At 42.4% G+C, this 16,635-nt stretch overlaps 1 protein-coding gene across 10 annotated transcripts in view; it reads left to right on the top strand.

The window, feature by feature from the left end:
* Positions 1-16,635, top strand: part of CUNH2orf76 (chromosome unknown C2orf76 homolog) — a 71,608-nt gene that overhangs the window by 15,753 nt on the left and 39,220 nt on the right. For 2 of the 10 annotated variants that reach the window (XM_053909588.1, XM_053909586.1), the window contains exon 2: positions 5,217-5,341. The exons of 4 other annotated variants lie outside the window; for them this stretch is intronic. In XM_053909588.1, coding sequence (XP_053765563.1) covers positions 5,339-5,341 — 3 coding nt within the window. In that variant the 5' untranslated portion in view covers positions 5,217-5,338. Of the gene's footprint in view, positions 1-5,216; positions 5,342-8,523; positions 8,834-16,635 lie in introns of those variants that run through there. 4 more of the 10 variants (XM_053909624.1, XM_053909615.1, XM_053909596.1 and 1 more) reach the window with 3 other exon arrangements.

Raw genomic sequence — 16,635 nt, 5'->3', positions numbered from 1 at the left:
GAGAGAGAATCCCAAGCAGGCTCTGCACTGTCAGGGCAGAGCCTGATGTGGAGCTGGTTCCCACAAACTGGGAGATCATGGCCTGAACCAAAATCTAGAGTCGGAAGCATAACCGACTGAGCCACATAGGCTCCCCGAAACAATGCCATTTTAAAAAAACAAATACTTTATTTTTATTTTGACATAATGCACTAAAAAAAAATCCCTATTTTTTATTTTGAGGTAATTGTAGGTTCACGCGCAGTCGTTAAATAATGCAGAGATCCCTTGTACCCTTTACCTGTTTTCTCCCAATGGTAACATCTTGCAAAACAATAATACCACAATTGAAATAATTAAGGTACAGGACATTTCCATCATCAAGGAGCCCTCCTATTATTCTGTAATAGCCACAACTGCTTCCCTTCAGCCCTAACCCCTCCTTAGCTCTGATATGATTATGTGATTTTTCTTCTTTAGCCTTCTGCTGTGGTAGATTACACTGATTACTTTTGAAATATTGAACTAACTTTGTTTCCTTGGAAGAAACCCCACTCGGTCATGGCATGTAATTCCTTGTATATATTCCTGAATTCCATTTGCTAATAATTTAAGGATGTTTATGTTTGTATTCATAAGACATGTTGGTTTGTAGTCTAGAATGATTCTGTCATTCATAACAAGTCTGGCCGGTGAGTTGATCCTGATCTGAATGTGTTGCGGTGCAAGGTGGTGTTACTAATCACTTTAGCTACAACTGGGGACAGATTTCTCAAAATAAGCCAAGTGAAAGAAGCTAGACAAGAAAGTATAATCCATTTGAGTCCATTTATTTAAAATTCTAGAAAATGCAAATTAATCTATCATGACGGCAGATTAGTGGTTACCTCGGGAGAGGACCAGTGATTATATAGGGGCATGAGTAAACTTTGGTCGGGAGGCAGGGGAATGGATATTTTCATGATCTTGAATGTTGTAATGCTTTTACAGGTGTATACAGAAAGTCAAAATTTAAATAATTTTGTAATATTAATTATTAATATTAAACAATTTTATTAAAATTAAATGATTATCAATTAATATTAATAGTAAAAATTATTATGTAATTATTATATAAGCAACTCATTGTATGTCATTTATGCCTCAATAAATAAAAGAACTAATACATGGAAAAAACACACCTGGGGACAGATTTCATACCACCTTTTCTAACTGGAAGACTGGTCATAGGGAAGACTACCCGTAGGACATACCTAAAGCAATGAGCCATTTAATCTTCTGGAAGCTCCCGCTGAGTAACTAGATTAGTTTTGGAGTGATCACCTGTGTTGGTTACCCGAGAGCTTGCTTGTGGTGTTTTCTTGAAACACCCTCGGGTTTAAGATGCAAATAACAGCGCTTTTGAGAAGGAGGCAAGTTAATACTTACACACACACACACAAATCACAGGCCTGGTGGTGCACATGCAAATTTCTTTCCTTGGAAAGAAATTTCTTTACAGTTTACCCTGGGAGCCTTGTGGCTCAGAGGGCACAGGTTGTCAAGGCCTCCAGTGTAACCTTCGGCCAGCTGGTGGACTGGAGGGTTTTCACTCGAGCACACATCATTGCATGTGGAACTTGCCTTTGGTGGGGCTGCCTGAGGGCAGTCAGTCCTGTCTGTCCTGTCCGTGCTACCAGCTGAGTGGCATTTGTCTATGGGAACAGGCGGAGGAGACATCTGGAAATGTTGACAAGTATTTTCCATGGGAGGCATCGGAGCTGGGATGTATGCGTCAGATAGACTTGTTGGTAACAGTGATCGAATGGTGGTCAGAGCCATCTTTTAGGGGTCGGCAGATTCAGGTATCAGGAGATTGGAGGTACTTACAGTAGTTTGGGGGAAACTCAGCAGGGTATTTTGCCTCATGAGGACTATTGCAGGGGCAGGCAGTTGTGAAAGACAAAAGATCTCTAAAGAGCTCCCTGCCTGCGTTTCCTGGGTTGTAAATCGTTCTCTCCCTAGATGCTGAGGTTATCTCTCTACCTCCACCTGTACAGAAATCTGCGTGTTTCATTCCAGCATCTATCACTTCACCTTTCTTCTAATCAACTCCTACTCCCTGAAGAGAATTTTTTTCTTTTTAAATATTCTATTTTTAAGTAATCCCTACGCCCAATGTGGGGCTCAAACTCACACCCTGAGATCAAGAGTCGCACGCTCCACTGACTGAGCCAGCCAGGCACTTCCCCTGAAGGGAATTTTTATAAAACTCACAGAGATGCATTATGTCCCCTACTTTGGACTGCGGTGCATTTGAGTGGGTCATTATTCTTGTGATCTGGGACTTGGTCAATTCAACAAGGGAATCCAGGCAGCTGAACCAGAATTCAAATCCCCTAAGCCCCTTTTGGCGACTTGTCACGTGGAGGATGTACCAATTAGGCTGGCAAGGGGGTTTCTGCAGAGGAAAGAAAGAAGCATCTTACAAAGGAATGGCCAGTATGGAATCCCAGGATTTCACACTGGTCTGTGTCAACCCCCTCACCCCCACTTGCAATATTGTTTGTTCCGATCATTACCCAGGAAGCTCCGGAGAGAGGCTGATCCTTTTCTGGGGACGGCCACATTCAGGGAACAGACCATTGTACTTTGTATGTTATGTGCTCCAGGAGGAGATTAGGTAGGTAGGGTGAGAAATCTTTTTGAGTTGATTTCTCAGGAGCCTTTTTTCAGATGATACCAGATGGCTGTGGATGGTAGGGAGGAGTAGACAGTCTATGGAATACCTTGACCGTTAGCCCTTTGTTCCTTAGCATTTGTGATGAAAGATGCACCATTGTCAGACTGCAAATAGTGTGGAAAACCAAACACATGGCACAGATTCTTTTCAAAGGTCACAGTGGTTTCAGGTGATTTGGGACATTAAGACTATAACCTGAAAAAAAAAATGTCCTGGGAGTGTGGCTTCCTGAGAGGAGGTCAAAGGTCAAGTGTAAACAGTCTGCCAGAAGCCGGTGGGGGCAACAGTCTGTGTGGTGTGGCCTCCCTCACCACCGGACCAGCGCGTCAGCCTCTGGCTGGAGTCACAAGTCTGGCACGTGGCGGTGGCCGTGTATCAGAGGTGGAGTTCTTTTTGTTGTGCCCGCCTGCGAGGATGGACCAAGGCAGCCGTGCGGGCAGCCCGGGTGGTGTAGGTGCCATCAGTAGCTGGAGTGCGGCTCCACCAGATTTGTGGGCATCTGGATGAGTTGCCCCGCTGGTTCGGTCAGCAGCTGAGAATCGTTGCCACGGTTCACAGCCCAGCGGACAGTTTTCCAAGTGGCAGATCAAACCACTAGGCCTTTGGCGACAGCACAGGGGTCAGTACAAACATCAGATTCATCCATGGGAACATCAACCAGAGCTATGGCAACGGCCTTGAGTTCTGCTCACTGAGCAGAGGGGTCATGTCCATTTTCAGTTCTTCCTGGGGAGGGGATGCAGGGGAACTTGTGGTGGCGTTTCTCTGCCTGTAGCTCCTCCTGATGGGGGAGAATCCCCCCTGGCACTACGGACAGGGAAGTAGAAGTAAGTGCAACCTACCATTTATACATTCACGTGAGAAAACAATAGTACTTTGGATTGGCCTGAAGGGCCCCATCCACTAGGTCACATTAGTCTCTCTCCCCCACTGTGAATCTTATCCAAACCCCATTGGCTGAATCTGAGTACCTCCTTACACAGGGCCAGGTAGGGTGGTGACTGGGTACCTGTATCCACAGAGCCATAAAAGTTGGAGTCCTTCCCTCCTGAGAAGTCCCCCAGCATACTTAGGTGCATAAGGCTTTCTAGTCTCTCTTAAGGACAGGGAGCCCTCAGCCTACCCATAATTGTCCTCCTCCTCCTTTTTTTTTTAATAAAATTTTTTTTTAAATTTTATTTTTTAAATTTCCATCCAAATGAGTTAGCATATAGTGCAACAATGATTTCAGGTGTCGATTCATTAACGCCCCTTACCCATTTAGCCCATCCTGCCTCCCACAACCCCTCCAGTAACCTTCTGTTTGTTCTCCATACTTAAGAGACTCTTCTGTTTTGTCCCCCTCCCTGTTTTTATATTATTTTTGCTTCCATTCCCTTATGTTCATCTGTTCTGTGTCTTAAAGTCCTCATATGAGTGAAGTCATATGATATTTGTCTTTCTCTGACTGACTAATTTTGCTTAGCAGAATACCCTCTAGTTCCATCCATGTCGTTGCAAATGGCAAGATTTCATTCTTTTTGATTGCCAAGTAATACTCCGTTGTATATATATACCACATCTTCTTTATCCATTGATCCATCGATGGACATTTGGGCTTTTTCCATACTTTGGCTATTGTTGAAAGTGCTGCTAGAAACATTGGGGTGCATGTGCCCCTGCAAAACAGCATACCTGTATCCCTTGGATAAATTCCCTAGTAGTACAATTGCTGGGTCGTTGGGTAGTTCTATTTTAATTTTTTGAGGAACCTCCATACCGTTTTCCAGAGTGGCTGCACCGGCTTGCATTCCCACCAGCAATGCAAAAGAGGTCCTCTTTCTCCGTGTCCTCGCCAACATCTGTTATTGCCTGAGTTGTTATTGTGAGCCATTCTGACAGGTGTCAGGTGGTATCTCATTGTGGTTTTGATGTGTATTTCCCTGATGACGAGTGATGTTGAGCATTTTTTCATGTGTCGGTTGGCCGTCTGGATGTCTTCTTTGGAGAAGCGTCTCTTCATGTCTTTTGCCCATCTCTTCACTGGATTATTTGTTTTTCGGGGAATTGTCCTTCTTCTTAAAGCAGATCTCAGGGTAGAGGGTGAGGGGAAGGACTGGGGGTGCAGAGCAGGAGAGGGGCTCTCTGCCAGGAAACAAGGCACATTTTTAGTTCCGAGTGGCCTGGTGGCTGTTCATCGTCCAACTTAATGAACGTTTCAGTCACCCAGAGCTCTAGATCCTCATTGCGGACATCTTTTGTTTAGGCTCTGGGGATTCCTTTGCTGATCCAACAGCTACAGCCACATTGCCTCTCATCTGAGAGGTGGCGTGCAGCATTGCCAAGGACGGTGAGCCACAGCCAAAGCACCACTGGACAGCTTGTGTCAGTCCTACCCTTTGCTGTTCATTCTCTAAAGGTTAATCAGCCCTTACTCCCCAACACCCACCTCTTGGACAAGAGCATTTGCTGCCAGACCCCAGGGGATCTTCTTATATCCCCAAAGCCCATGAGACCTTTGTCTTTTCTGTTCCAGAAAGCCATGTCTCTGCTAGCGTCCATCGTCAGCAGCAACTGCCAAGAACTGTGAAGAACCTGACATTTTATCCTAGTTGAAAGCTGACAGTCAGCCCGGTTTGCTGGACGCCGGCAGAAGACATGGTAATCTGGGGTCAGAGACAAAGGACTGTCTCTACACGGCGCAGTCAGCAGCATGAATTGCGTGTTTGTGTCAGCACCTCTTGGCCCATTTATCCCATGGGGGCAATGCAGAGTGGTCCAGAAAGATGCTGCCCACTCAGTGGGTTTGAGTCATGGCTGTAGAGCCCTGAGTTTAGGAAATCCCAATCTAGGTGCTGGCAGAGAGCATGAGACTCCTGGGTCACGGACAGAGGACTGTAGTACAGCACAGCCAATAGCATGAGTCTCACGTTTGTGTATTTCCTCCTCTTGCCCCATGCGTCTGCGGCTGTAGAACCCTGAGTTGAGGTAATCCAGATTTTTTTTTTTTAAGTGGTACAAACAAACCTGCCTAACCTTAGCCTGGAAGGGGACTCTCCTTTTGTTCTACTGGACAGTAAACAACTCTGCCCTCTCCTCTGGAGGGAGAGGATGTCTGTGTTTCTAGGCTGTTTACCAGACACACATCTGTGTATAGGTAGTCCAGAATGAAAGCAGCCGTTTCCTCATAAGATGTGCAAAAGTGTGAGAGATCCCTGGAGAATTGCCTCCCAACGCATTGTACAAGGGTTAACGTTCTCACCGAGGGCTGTGAATCAAAAAAAAAGTAGAATTTATATTCAATATACCTTGTTTAAGAAGGAAAGTGTGTGGAATATTCTTTCCAAATAGTTAAGTGTCTAACCCTTTGGGAAACTCGACTGTCTAGGATAGTAGTTCTTAGAGAGTCTTACTTGTCTTGAACAGAGAACCCAAATTGTGATTTTGTGTATTTACCCCAACTTGAGGGTCACAAAGGCAGGTCTGTGGAATTACAGGTGTTGATTTTTCAGGGGGTGATATACTCACGACATTCAACATTTTATTTATCAGAATTGCTTATGACTCTGCCTCAGGAAAGGGCAGGTGCTAATGGCATTATGTAACAGAGTAGTTACAACACTGAGAAGCATTTTTGTAGTCATCAGATTTAGCTGATATTTATTTTGTACTTAAGGTGTTATGTAAACCCCTAAAGAAGAAGACTGTTTTTTTAACCCACCTAACAAATAGTTGAGGTTGGGGTGCCTGGGTGGCTCAGTTGGTTGGAAATCCAACTTCGACTCAGGTCATGATCTCACAGTTCGTGAGTTTGAGCCCCGCATCGGGCTCTGTGTTGACGGCTCAGAGCCTGGAGCCTGCTTCAGATTCTGTGTCTCCCCCCCCTCTGCCTCTCGCCTACTCGCCCTCTCTCTCTCTCTCTCTGTCTCTGTCTCTGTCTCTGTCTCTGTCTCTGTCTCTCTCTCTCAAAAATAAACAAACATTAAATAAACGGTTGAGGTTAAAAACTTCAAAATCATTCATAAGTTAATACATTGAAAATATGTTTCTCAAATGTCTTATGTCCATGAAAGGTGAATAAACTGAGTTTTCTAATAGTGCTTTGATTTCAGTTATACCACTAAATACTTAGAAGAAAAAGGCCAAGGGGTTTTCAAATGTTTATTTAATCCTCATGTGGTCTTAGTCTATAAATGTATACCTAAGTTCATATTTTAAAAAATTATGCTTTCGAGAAAATTTAAACCAAATTCCTGTTCAGTTTTTCTCTTTTTATTGTAATGACCAGCTTTTACTATTTCATTGTTACTGAGATCTATTTTTACAATAAAAGTTGGTTCTCCCTCTGGAGGTTAAAAAAACAAAATATGCTTTTGAAGTAGGCCAGAAGAGATTAAAGTGGAATGAGCCTTTCACTTTTAGTCATAGTCTTCAATGTGATGTGATTTAATTTATGAACTTCATAAATAATTCTTATGAACTTTAGTTACACTGAAATATTATATAAAGGTATTAATTTGCCAAGGTTAAGTTCTGTTTAAAAGGTGAACATTTATCATTTGCCATCTTAGCAGGATGCTAGGTGCTCAGTACTTTTAAGAGTAATAAAAATAATGAAGGTATTTTTCCCCCCTCCTTCTGGTCTTAGGCACCCCCACCCCCCAACTTTAGTGAAATGACACATTTGGATGACATTTAGCAATGCATAGGATTATTTACAAGCTTTAAAGCAAACTTGATATATGGCAGCTTTGGTTCTATAATACTTAAATTTAGGAAGTAGATATAACTTTACAAAGATGTTTAGTTTTTCAAAATGATGCACCCTAGGAATCTGTTAAAATTCAAGACGTAATACACCACTTCTCGGAAACCTGCTGGTTGAAGGAAGGAAGGTCACCCAGTGCCCTCTACTGTCTGGTGGTTATGGAATCTTCCCCTCGTTGACTGCTTCAATGTTGACTACTTTCATACTCTTAAAGCTTTTAATAGTTAACTCGTTCTGGATTCCATTCTTTTACAAAAAGGTCAAGAGCATGCCTTCTTCAAATGCTTTTAAAGGCACATGTACTTTTTTTTTTTTTTTTTTTTTGGTAAGAAAGTCTTCATTATTTGCGTATTCTTTATTTATGAATTCGCCAACTCACTACAATTTATTTGTAACCCTGAAAGCAATACTCAGAGTAGTTTTTTGGTGGAAATAACATGGGCAGAACAGTGAAAAATAGGAGTTCACCAGTGTTCACGCTCCCGGCTGAGGTCAAACAGGGGGACCTTCTTGTTTCAGCTCTCAGGTTGTAAACAAGTGGCTGGTTTATGTTCTGTTTAGTGCCATACTTTTCACATCGTTGTGCTTTTTGTTGGTGAACCCACTTTCCAAAATGGCTACGTGTAGTGCTGAAGTGCAGTCTGGTGTTTCTGAGTGCACGAAGGCTGTGATATGCCCGAAGAAGAAAAATACGTGTATAAGATCAACTTTTTTTTCCCAGACCCGAGTTACAGTGCCGTGGGCTGTGAGCTGAATGTTGATAATAAATCAACAATATAAAAGAGGCATCTTTAAACATCAACACACATAAAGCAAGGTTATATTTTGGTTGCTTGATGAAAATGTTGTGACCGGACATCCCAGAGACTCATGAGAACCTAACCCTGTATGTCCTTAGGGGCAGTGGTTCAATATTCACTGATTCCCTTTCTAGACCTTGTCTACTTCAAATAACCGGAATCGGCTGTAGTTAGTTAGAGCTGATAGAGATAACTTAAAGTTAACAATGGAGTATTCTGCAAATATGCATGTTTTGTGCTTGTCCTAATGCTAGGCTCTGAGCTTTTCACCTCAGGACCCTGTGCCAACTGGCTTATAGTGCTTCAGCTTGGAATTTTGCCACGAGGAGGGGGAGCCGGCTTGGAAGGAGAACAGCTGGGCCTTCAGGGAAGCTGGCATGCAGCTTGGCTTGGCTTTCCCTGACCATTCCCTGCTGAATTTCCACCTTTGCTGGTTGTGCTTCTGGAGCCTGGGTCGGAAAAAACAGCTCCAACCTATCCTGTAAGGACCCGGGAATTCTGGTCCAGGAGGGAGGCTGCTGGGCTGCGTCCATTCTTGGCTCTGAATGATGCGCTGGTTACCTGTTAGGGACCTGGGAGCTCCAGGTGAGGGGGTTCCTACACACATTTTGTGTTTGCTTCTTTGCTTTCAAGAATTTATTTATTTATTTATTTATTTATTTATTTTTCAGTTGATGGACATTTATTTAAAAAAAAATTTTTTTTTTAAATATGAAATTTATTGTCAAATTGGTTTCAACACTTAGTGCTTTCAAGAATTTAGTTTGCTTTGGATACGGCTTTTACTTCATGATCCCAAACCAGCTGGGGAAGTACCAGAACAGGTTTTTTTTAGGCAGGGAGGTTTAATGACCTTCCTAAGCCCCAGGCACTGTTATGTTTCTTTTGTCTGTCTGCCTGTCTGCCTGCCTTCCTTCCTTCCTTCCTTCCTTCCTTCCTTCCTTCCTTCTCTCATGCCCCTCACCCCTCGGTGCTATAACATTTCAAATCCCCACCTTACATCATATAAAATGTACCCATATGCTACATAAAACCTGACATATAATTATGAACAGAGCCGAGTTGCTGTTGAAAGGTTATATGTTGTAGGTATTTGATTAAATGTTAATTTTGATTTTTTAAAACATTTTCATATTCTGGAATAATAAGGTTTTTTGTTTTTGTTTTTGTTTTTTTTTTAAGGTCTCAAACACTTTCACGGGCTGTGGAAAAGCTCATAGACCCTAGGTACCGTGACTGCGCAGGACTGATATGGCAGGGTGTCCGTAGGAAAGGTTTCAGATTTTCCTCATTTCCTCAGCCCTTCAGCTGCACATTACTTCTCCTGACATCGTTGGGGGGCTCTGATGTGCCTCAGGCCACACGTATTGCTGGGTCTACAAAAATAAGCCATGGAACCTTCTTTCCCTCAAGGGGCTTGTACGCTAACCCGCTTTAACAGTTGTCTTCCCTGCGGCATGACCCAGTGCTGTGGGCGAGCAGAGGGGCTGTTGGCTCAGCCTGGGGCAGAGGCGGAACTGGCAGCAGAGATGTCCCGGAGCAGGTGGTCTGGACTGAGTTTTGAAGGATGCTTGCTTGCACGGTGAGGCAGAGAGGCGAGGGGCAGAGGGAGTTTGGGGGGAAAGCCGGGGGCGGGGGGGGGTGGAAAGGTATGGCAGAGGCTTAGAAATAGTGCGGTATGTGTGGGAAACTATGGGCTGTCACTGATGCTGGAGTGATACATGGAAGGTGGACTGTGGTGGTGACAGGTAACATCAGAGACGAGGGAAGGGCTGGGTACCCAGGGCCTTTGTGCCATCTTGGACAAGGTTAGACTCGTCCTGGGAGTGTGACCTACTTCTGGTGCCTGGGCTGCGTGTGCTTCAGATTTATTTGGTAACCCTTAATGCATTATTGGTTGCCTGAGTCTCTAGCCTTGTCTATCCTTTACAGTATTGATAAGTCCTGGGTTGTTTGCTTTTGTCCAGTTATCTCTTCTTAAAAGAAACGGAAATGGCTTCATTTTAAAAATACCTTTTTCTTGGTGCATACCACATGAAAGTAAGCATACAGGGAAACAGCTAAACTTAAAAACAGATAATTGTTATTAAAACATCCAGCAATATTAAGAATATATAAAACAGGTAGCAGTCTCTGGTATGTCTACCATTCAGAGATAGCCACTGTCAGCATTTTGGTAAAGCCACTGTCAGCATCTGGACGTCTTGCCGTGCTTATGGAGATACTACGTACCTGCCGTTTTCTCGCTTGTGTTTATTTTTATTCACTAATATGCCATAGGCAGCTTTCAAAGTTAGTGTCCCTGGAACCATATCGCCCTTAGTGGCTGCAGGGGATTTTATCTTACGGCAACTGTGTGACACAATTTACTTAACCAGTTCTTCACCAGTGGGCCTCTAGATGGATTCTAATTTTTGTGAACTGTTGGAAGCACTCTAGTGAAAAACAGCTTCATTGAATGTACATCTACATGTACTTATCTTTTCTTAAAATATTTTTCTTGTGAGAAATTTTAAACATAAAAAAATAGGATAGTATGACGAGGCCCCGTGTATACCCAGCTTGAGCAGTTGACAATGTTCTAGTTCTACCATTTGTTTTTTTTCCCCCCAAAATTAGAGGAGAGAGACAGAGACAGCACAAGCTGGAGAGGGGCAGAGAGAAGGAGAGAGACGGAATCCCAAGCAGTCTCCTTGTCATCAGCACAGAGCCTGATGTGGGGTTCAAACTCACAGATTGTGAGCTCATGACCTGAGCCAAGATCACGAGTTGGATGCTTAACCGTCTCCTTCTCCCTCTCTCCCTCTCTCCCTCTCTCCCTCTCTCCCTCTCTCCCTCTCTCCCTCTCTCCCTCTCTCCCTCTCTCCCTCTCCTTCAAACTCACAGATTGTGAGCTCATGACCTGAGCCAAGATCACGAGTTGGATGCTTAACCGTCTCCTTCTCCTTCTCCTTCTCCTTCTCCTTCGACCTGAGCCAAGATCACGAGTTGGATGCTTAACCGTCTCCTTCTCCTTCTCCTTCTCCTTCTCCTTCTCCTTCTCCTTCTCCTTCTCCTTCTCCTCCTCCTCCTCCTCCTCCTCCTCCTCCTCCTCCTCCTCCCCCTCCCCCTCCCCCTCCCCCTCCCCCTCCCCCTCCTCCCTCCCCCTCCCCCTCCCCCCTCCCCCTCCCCCTCCCCCTTCTCCTCCTCCTCCTCCTCCTCCTCCTCCTCCTCCTCCTCCTCCTTTTTTCCCCCAAATCTACACTCTCATACTTACTTTTCCTCTGTCAGGGTATTTGAAAGCAAATCATTCATACCATTTTGCCTATGTATACCTTACACTTTTTTTTTTTAATTTTAATGTTTATTTATTTTTGAGAGAGAGAGAGAGACAGAATGCAAGTGGGTTAGGGGCAGAGAGAGAGGGAGACACAGAATCGGAAGCAGGCTCCAGGCCCTGAGCTGTCAGCACAGAGCCCGACGTGGGGCTCGAACTCATGAGCCGTGAGATCATGACCTGAGCCGAAGTCGGACACTCAACCGACTGAGCCACCCAGGCGCCTTACTCCTTTAAGATGAAGATACCATATACCTTACTCTTTTAAGATGAAGACTCAGAGGGGGCGCCTGGGTGGCTCAGTCGATTAAGTGTCCAATTTCGGCTCGGGTCATGATCTCACAGTTTGTGAGTTTGAGCCCCGCGTCAGGCTCTGTGCTGACAGCTCAGAGCCTGGAGCCTACTTCAGATTCTGTGTCTCCCTCTGTCCCTCTGCCCCTCCCCTGCTCATGCTCCGTCTCTCAAAAATAAACAAACATTAAAAATAAACATTAAAAAAAATGTAAGATAAGGACTCAAACGTAATATCAAGTAAACAGAACTGACATTAATTCCTAATAAGATCTAATATTATGCAAATCACAACCCATCTAAATGTTGCTTTGGTTGATATCTCTTTAAGTCGCTTTTAATTTATAATTTTCTACCCCTTCTTTATTTATCATGTTATTTGTTGAAGAAACCAAGTCATTTATTGAGTAGAATGTTCCAGTCTGAACTTGACTGATAGCCTCCTTCTGGTGTCATTTGACGTGTTCTTCTACCTGTCGTGATAGCCCATAAATGGGAAGTCAGATCTGGAAACTAGCATCATTCATGAGGGTTGATGTTAGTAAGTTCAGGTGCCATCAACCCCCGATGTATCTGTTCTAAAGTTTCCCATCAATCTTGTGCCTCGTCATTTTGGCATCCCTTTATGATCTTTCCTTACATTTATTATTTCATAGAATTTTCAAGATGATGATCTTTAGCAACTACTAATTTTGGGATAATTGTAGATTCACATGCAGCTGTTGGAGATGATACAGAGAGCTCCTTTATGCCCTTCATGCAGTTTCTCCCAGTGGTAATACCTTGCTTGAGTATATAGTCCAGCATCACAACCAGGGAATTGATACATTCCATGGATGGTATACAGATTTCACTAGTTTTACGTGCACATGTATTTAGTTCTATGCAATTTTATCACACATGTTGATAAATGTGGATAACACCGCAGTCAAGAATCAGAGCATTTTTATCATAAGGCTCTCTTATGCTACCCTCTTATAGCTACACCTGCTCCCTTCAGGTTGATCAACTTTTCACATTATTGACTTTGTAAAGATAACCAAGTACCTTTACCCATGTTTCTACCAAGATATTGGTCTTTTCTGACCTATTTCTGTTGTTATACCTATCAGCCTTTTTCTGGATGGTTGCTGATTTTTATTCAGTTAGGAAGGGCTTTCTTACCTTAAGATTATAAAAATATGTGCCCATTCTTCTTGTGCCTATGATTTTACAGTTAAATGTAAATATTTGTTCCTTATATGATTTATTTTTGTATAAGGAATGAGGTAAGAATGTAGCCTTACTTTTCTCCAAATGTCTGACCATTCTCCTAATGCCATTTGTTAAATAAACTATCTTTTCCCCAGTAATGTAAAATACCACTTTTATCTTGTACCAAATTCTCTAACCTAGAGTCTGTTTCTGAGTTTTCTGTTGTGTGCCACTGATTTGCCAGGTTTTCCTGCTTCATTATCACAGCTTAAATGGCTCAAGTTAATTAAATTACTTAAGTTGTCCTTTAAAATTTTTACTCTTGACTTTTGTAAGAATATGAATCATACCAGCTTATTCATGTATTACTGTTATATGCCTGTTGCTTTATAATGTGTTTCAATAATTGGTGCTTTTTTCATTTTTTATGACTTTGATGACCAAGCTCACAAATTTATTCTTTCCGATAGATTTTAGAAATATCTGTGACACGTTCCTAGAGCACCTTTTATACTTTGATTGAGATTTTATTCAGTCTATAGAATAATTTAGGGGAGAATTGATTCTTTTACAGCTTTGAGCCTTCATAGTTAAGAACATGGTCATTTCATTTATTCAGATCTTTTGTCTGTCCTTGAGTATTTTTTATTAATTTATTCCCAAGTGTATTGCTTTGGTTTCTCTGTCCCTTCAGTGGAATGTCTTTTAAATTTGACGAGATTCATTTTTTTTCTTAAGTAGGTTGAACCTCTGGGAAAATGTCACGTTTTATAATCTGTAATATGAGCTTTCTAAACTGGCTCTTCACTATGTCTGCATTCCTAAACCAACAAGCTGTAATTCCCGCAGTCCTTAAAACAAATCCGGAAATGGCTGGTTTCTGACAGTAGCTGTTATTCTTTAGTTACTGATACAAATAACAACAAATTTCCCATGAAGATGGCAATGCATTGTGGACCAAATTAGATATGAATGCAGACTTGCAATTTCAGCTATTTAAGTATGACATTTGGGAAGCTTTGTATTAAGGGAAAGAAACAAACCTGTAATTATAAAACAGTTTCATAAGGCATGCATGTGCCAGCCTGCCCAGCCTCCTTAGACCATTTATACGATTCATTTATGGCACCTGGGAATCTAGGATCTTCTGCTGTCTAAATGAGCTGCCTTTATGTCCAACCCTATTTTATCCCAAGTTGACTATTGCTAAAAGCAGCTACCACTATTCATTGAGATTCTGTGTGGGATCCAACTTTGTGTTACAGCAAAGAGGTAGAGGTGGTTTTTAGTTAGTTCTGTCTGTCTCTAAACTCTTCGGGCACTTGGACTACTCTATAGGGCTTCCTGGCATGTGTGGCTTGCATGTGTGTGGGTGTCGTTTGGAGGGCTTCTGTGTTGTGGGAGCTTGATGACAGGAGGAAGAAGTAGTCTTTTAACAAAGCTGCTAACGCTGCTTCTAAAATACAGAAATTTTAGATGTATTTTACTCAGTTGATTGAGCATCCACCTTCGGCTCAGGTCTTGATCTCACGGTTCATGGGTTCAGGCCCCACATCAGGCTCTGTGCTGACAGCTCAGAGCCTGGAGCCTGCTTCGAATTCTTTGTTTCCCTCTCTCCCTGCCCCTCCCCTACTCACTCTCTGTCTCTCTCTCTCTGTCTCTCTCAAAAATAAACAAACATAAAAAAAATAAAATACAGGGCTCTTTTATAATATCCCTTTTTTTAAGGAGTTTGCTTTATTAAGTACTTCAGTATATTTTAAATTGTAATTTTGTGGATGTCTGCTGAAGTGCTATTACTTGGTAGATTCTTGGATCAGAATTTGTGGGGGGGGGGCATTGTAATCCAGTATAAGAAGAAATAATGTCATAGCTAATATTGGAATTATCAAAAGATTTGTTAATTTTTTTATGTTTATTTTTGAGAAAGAGAGCGAGCTTGAGTGGGGGAGGGGCAGAGAGAGAGGGAGACACAGAATCCGAAGCAGGCTCTGGGCTCTGAGCTGTCAGCACAGAGCCCGACACGGGGCTCGAACTCACGAACCGTGAGAGCATGACCCGAGCTGAAGTGGGACGTTTTAACTGACTGAGCCACCCAGGTGCCCCAAAGATTTGTTAATTTAAGGCCATTAACCACTATGCAAGACTATAAGATGAATCCTTAACTTTATTTTAGGGGGAGAAAATAATTTTCAGTTCATTAAGAACCATTCATTTAAATATAAGCAATATTAATTATAAATTATGTATTAAAGCAGCTTGAACCTTTACTTTTCGTATATAATGGTCTATATATTCCCTCAACCTTAGTAAAATATTGTATCAGCATCTTATGATGCAGAAAGACTTTCTAGGCCAAATTAGTGTAGCTTGTGGTGTATATTATGAAGGAGTCCAAACACATTAAAAGGTGTAAAGAATAACATATGACCCATATACCTAACACCTTGCCTAAGGTATAAACTTCTACCAATATAAGTGGTCTGTGTACTTCTTTCGTATTGCATACTCCTTCCTTTGGCTCAGAAATAACAATTATCTCTTTTTGAAACGTAATACAAGCTATGTGTTTTTTTAAAATTTTTTTTATTTAAGTAATTTTTTTTCAATATATGAAATTTATTGTCAAATTGGTTTCCATACAACACCCAGTGCTCATCCCAAAAGGTGCCCTCCTCAATACCCATCACCCACCCTCCCCACCCTCCCACCCCCTGTCAACCCTCAGTTTGTTCTCAGTTTTTAAGAGTCTCTTATGCTTTGGCTCTCTCCCACTCTAACCTCTTTTTTTTTTCTTTTCTTCCCCTCCCCCATGGGTTTCTGTTAAGTTTCTCAGGATCCACATAAAGAGTGAAAACATACGGTATCTGTCTTTCTCTGTATGACTTATTTCACTTAGCATAACACTCTCCAGTTCCATCCATGTTGCTACAAAGGGCCATATTTCATTCTTTCCCATTGCCGTGTAGTACTCCATTGTGTATATAAACCACAGTTTCTTTATCCATTCATCAGTTGATGGACATTTAGACTCTTTCCGTAATTTGGCTATTGTTGAGAGTGCTGCTGTAAACACTGGGGTACAAGTGCCCCTATGCATCAGTACTCCTGTATCCCTTAGGTAAATTCCTAGCAGTGCTACTGCTGGGTCATAGGGTAGGTCTATTTTTAATTTTTTGAGGAAACAAGCTATGTTTCTGAACTTTGCCTAAGTGGTAATGTGCTCTGACTCTTCAGCAACTTGCTTTCTTTTTGTTTGCCATAATATATATTTTTAAAAGTTTAATTATTTATTTTGAGAGAGAGAGCACAAGGGGGGGTCGGATGGGGAGAGAAGGAGAAAGAATCCTAAGCAGGCTCTGCGCTGTCAGCACAGAGCCCTATACGGGGCTTGAACCCACGAACCGTGAGATCATGACCTGAGCTGGAGTTGGACACCTAACCGACTGAGCCACCCAGCTGCCCCTCGTTTGCCATAATATTTTTGAGATTCATTTATGTTGGTGTGTATAGTCCATTTATTTTTAGTGCCTATACTGTTTCACCGAATGCCATAGTTTACTTACCTCTTCTGTTGATGGACATT

This window comes from Panthera pardus, unplaced genomic scaffold (genome assembly GCF_024362965.1).
Source record: "Panthera pardus isolate Hobbes unplaced genomic scaffold, ASM2436296v1 HiC_scaffold_10, whole genome shotgun sequence".
Lineage (NCBI taxonomy): Eukaryota > Metazoa > Chordata > Mammalia > Carnivora > Felidae > Panthera > Panthera pardus.
Note: the sequence above shows the minus strand (reverse complement) of the source record. Positions and strands in the feature narration are given on the sequence as shown.